At 37.1% G+C, this 4,215-nt stretch overlaps 1 protein-coding gene across 1 annotated transcript in view; it reads left to right on the top strand.

The window, feature by feature from the left end:
- Positions 1–892: 892 nt before the first annotated feature.
- Positions 893–4,215, top strand: part of LOC106476156 (protein CASP-like) — a 19,264-nt gene continuing 15,941 nt past the window's right edge. The window contains exon 1 of the mRNA XM_022380089.1: positions 893–1,021. Within this exon, the coding sequence (XP_022235797.1) occupies positions 893–1,021 (129 nt within the window). The remainder of the gene's footprint in view (positions 1,022–4,215) is intronic.

The raw sequence follows: 4,215 nt of genomic DNA, 5'->3' as shown, positions 1-4,215 counted from the left end.
GTGGGACTTTCTTTAGGTACTCCAGGGAAACCTGAGAGGTGGGACTTTCTTTAGGTACTCCAGGGAAACCTGAGAGGTGGGAGTTTCTTTAGGTACTCCAGGGAAACCTGAGAGGTGGGACTTTCTTTAGGTACTCTAGGGAAACCTGAGAGGTGGGAGTTTCTTTAGGTGGGAGTTTCTTTAGGTACTCTAGAGAAACCTGAGAGATGGGAGTTTCTTTAGGTACTCTAGGGAAACCTGAGAGGTGGGAGTTTCTTTAGGTACTCTAGGGAAACCTGAGAGGTGGGAGTTTCTTTAGGTACTCTAGGGAAACCTGAGAGGTGGGAGTTTCTTTAGGTACTCTAGGGAAATACATTTTATTTATTTCCACCCTTAATTTTAAAGTACTTCAAATATAACTTTTTCCAGCATATGTTAGGTACATTTAATATTGAAAATAAAACAATATTAATGCGAAAGGCGCTTGACTGTGCACGTATTTGAGAAAATAGCCTTAGGACTAAGTTCTTAATACGTTTCAATACATATTTCTGTTACAAAACACTGCAGAACAGAGTCAAAGAAACATGAAACGTCCTCAAACCTCATTAATAGTTTTTTTTTTTCGAAAGTGTCACTCGACTCTTAGTTTCTATGAAAGTATCTTAAATCCCCCCGCCCCCCTTAGTTTAAGAGTCTTCTCAGGAATCCTTTGGTTTGTTTGTTTGTTGTTGAATTTCGATAAAAGCTGCTCGAGCGCTATCTGTGCTAGCAGTCCATAATTTTGAAGTGACAGAGTAGAAGGAAAGCAGATAATCGACACCACCCATCGCCACCTCGAAGTGTTATAAGTCTTGAGATTTATCACTGAGCCACGGGAGGGGGGGAGGACGAAACGTTATTTACAGACAGCATGTTCCTGCAGGGAACTCCTGATACTGACAGCGTATCGGATCGCTGGGGAGCTTTTGATATTGACGACGTTTCGGATCCATGGGGAACTTATGATACTGACGACGTTTCGAATCCCAGGGAACTTTTGGTACTGACGACGTTTCGGATCTTTTGGTCTTGCTTTAGCTTGGAGTTCAAATCATCATCAATATAAAAAACTACGAGGTAGCTGCTGTGCGTGAGTGATGTTCTGCATCTTTTCACTGCCAAAATATTCTTAAAGTAATTGGCAGTGTCCTAAAATATTCTTAAAGTAATTGGCAGTGTCCTAAAACAATCTTAAAGTAATTGGCAGTGTTCTAAAACATTCTTAAAGTAATTGGCAGTGTCCCAAAATATTCTTAAAGTAATTGGCAGTGTCCTAAAACAATCTTAAAGTAATTGGCAGTGTCCTAAAACATTCTTAATTTTTAGCACACTGCCAATTACTTTAAGAATGTTTTAGGACACTGCCAATTACTTTAAGATTGTTTTAGGACACTTCCAATTACCAATCTTAAAGTAATTGTCAGTGTCCTAAAACAATCTTAAAGTAATTGTCAGTGTCCTTGTCTTTTGTGCTTAAATAACTGTAGGTAACAGCTTAAAGTTATCACCTGGGGTTCCACGTGCACCTGTTTAACACGTTTCTCGCGCCATCTATAAATAACGTAAATTTAAGAAAGGAAAATAATTTTTGATGTGTACTTAATGATAGTTTATCATCATTACGTCAATTTGTTTCATAAAATATTTTACTTTATAAAGTTAAGCGAAGTTTATAATCCATTGAGTCCAAAATTAATATTTTATATAATATTGGGTGGAGTACCAGTCTGTTGGACGGCTGGAATGAAAACTCAATTGTAACAAAGGATAGGAAATGGTGCTTTTGTTTTTTACTTAATATAATAAACATTAAAATGCAATACAAAATACATAAAGGTACCGATACCGAAAAGAAAGACATACCGTTTTCAAGAATTTTGTCGATATGAAATTAGATAGGGTCCAACCCCCTCTATCACGACTTTCCCTATGTCATCCTGTATCACTGTGTCAAGTTGTGCTAATTTGATAATTTTTTCCCGAAATAGATGGGGGTCCATCCCCCTCATGACTATCCTCAAGTCATCCTTTATCACTGTGTCAAGTTTGGTGCTGATTGATCAAGAAACGTATAAGGAACAGATACACACATATATTGACCTTTATTTATATAGAGGCTTGGCATGGCCAGGTGGTTAGGGCGCTCGGCTCACAATCTGCGGGTCGCGGGTTCGAATCCCCGTCACACCAAACATACTCGCCCTTTCAACCGTGGGGGCGTTATAATGTGACGGTCAATCTCACTATTCGTTGGTAAAAGAGTAGCTCAAGAGTTGGCGGTGGGTGGTGATGACTAGCTGCCTTCCCTCTTGTCTTACACTGATAAATTAGGGACAGCTAGCGCAGATAGCCCTCGTGTAGCTTTGCGCGAAATTCGAAAACAAACAATTTATATAGAAGATGGGGGTCCAACTCCCACTCCCTTCATGACCTTTCTCGTGTCATCCTGTGTCAAGTTCGGTCCTGATTGATCAAGAAATGTGGAAACATATAAGGAACAGATATGAAATTATAGATATACGGCTGTGTATTTTTTCCCCTTGACACAAACTTTGCTTTATATAGTAGTTTTGCGGACACATATTTATTTACTAGGCTTTTGTTGGTTTCTGTAGAAATTCCGAAATTCCATCTTTAAAGAAACGAAACTTATGTTAAGTTTGTTACAAAAGTAAATATTTATTTTCGAGTGAGATGTCACTTCTGTAGTGTAAAGTAATAGTGTAATGTAAAGAATGCTTTCTTGAAATTCTGGAATTCCAGATGCCAGCATTAGAATAAAAGTTGCTCGTTAGATTCGATATCCACTTGTCAGATTAGAGCTCCCCCTTTCGTATTAGTTCCACACGCACGTGTTTAAACTCTTTCTCACACCCTCTTTAATCAGCCTGTATTAAAAAAAATACATAGTTCTTGTGCACAGAATGGTTAGATCGAGTAATTTCGAGAATTGCGGCAATTACGTTAGGGTTTGAGAACCAGAGTAATCTGGCTTTTATTGCCCAAGCAAAGGAACAATTGTGTTCCAGATTCCAAAACAGAGTAATTAATTAGCTAACTATGGCTTGATTAGAATGGTATGCACTGGTATTAACGCAGCTAATGTAATTATCATTTAATGAACCACGTCTCCTGCAAACACGCCAGACACACAGCCGTCATATAAAATCAAGTGTTACGGTCCAGAAAGAGGATATTGTTGTTGTTCCCTGAAAAAGAATCCTGAATGGAATGTTTGTATACGTGGTATTTACGGAGAGCGAGCGTATAATCTACTTAGCTATGTTTGTGTATATTATGCCATCACTATGGCATAATCGTTATGGAGAGAGAGAGAGGACATTCTTCATTTCCTTCACGTTGGAAACCATGTATATCTGAATGTTGTCCCATTTTCTGATGGACCATGAGAACATTGTAGACAACTTCTGATCTCAAAGATAAGGCAGTGAAAACAACATCGCTTCTCTAACGTCATTAGCATTTTATGTACAATGAAAACGGAAGTGCCAGCTCATTTACTACTTTTTACATAACATTTTAGAACTTACATTACACCAAATCATGTGTAGTTTAGTTTATATCACATCTTAGAACTTACATTACACCAAATCATGTGTAGTTTAGTTTATATCACATCTTAGAACTTACATTACACCAAATCATGTGTAGTTTGGTTTATATCACATCTTAGAACCTACATTACACCAAATCATGTGTAGTTTAGTTTATATCACATCTTAGAACTTACATTACACCAAATCGTGTGTAGTTTGGTTTATATCACATCTTAGAACTTACATTACACCAAATCATGTGTAGTTTGGTTTATATCACATCTTAGAACTTACATTACGCCAAATCATGTGTAGTTTAGTTTATATCACATCTTATAACTTGGTGTAATATGACTACTACGATGTAATATAAACTACATTTACACAGGATTTGGTGTAATATAATCACTAAGATCTGATAGAACATCAGTGCAGATAGATTGGTGTAATGTGAGTACTGATATGTGATATAAACTACACTACACATGATTTGGTATACGGTAAGTTCTAAGATGTGATATAAACTAAACTACACATGATTTGGTGTACGGTAAGTTCTAAGATGTGATATAAACTAAACTACACATGATTTGGTGTACGGTAAGTTCTAAGATGTGATATAAACTAAACTACACAT

Source organism: Limulus polyphemus, unplaced genomic scaffold (genome assembly GCF_000517525.1).
Source record: "Limulus polyphemus unplaced genomic scaffold, Limulus_polyphemus-2.1.2 Scaffold9924, whole genome shotgun sequence".
NCBI classification, from domain to species: Eukaryota; Metazoa; Arthropoda; class Merostomata; order Xiphosura; family Limulidae; genus Limulus; species Limulus polyphemus.
The sequence above is the reverse complement of the archived record's forward strand: the minus strand, read 5'-3'. Positions and strand labels throughout refer to the sequence as shown.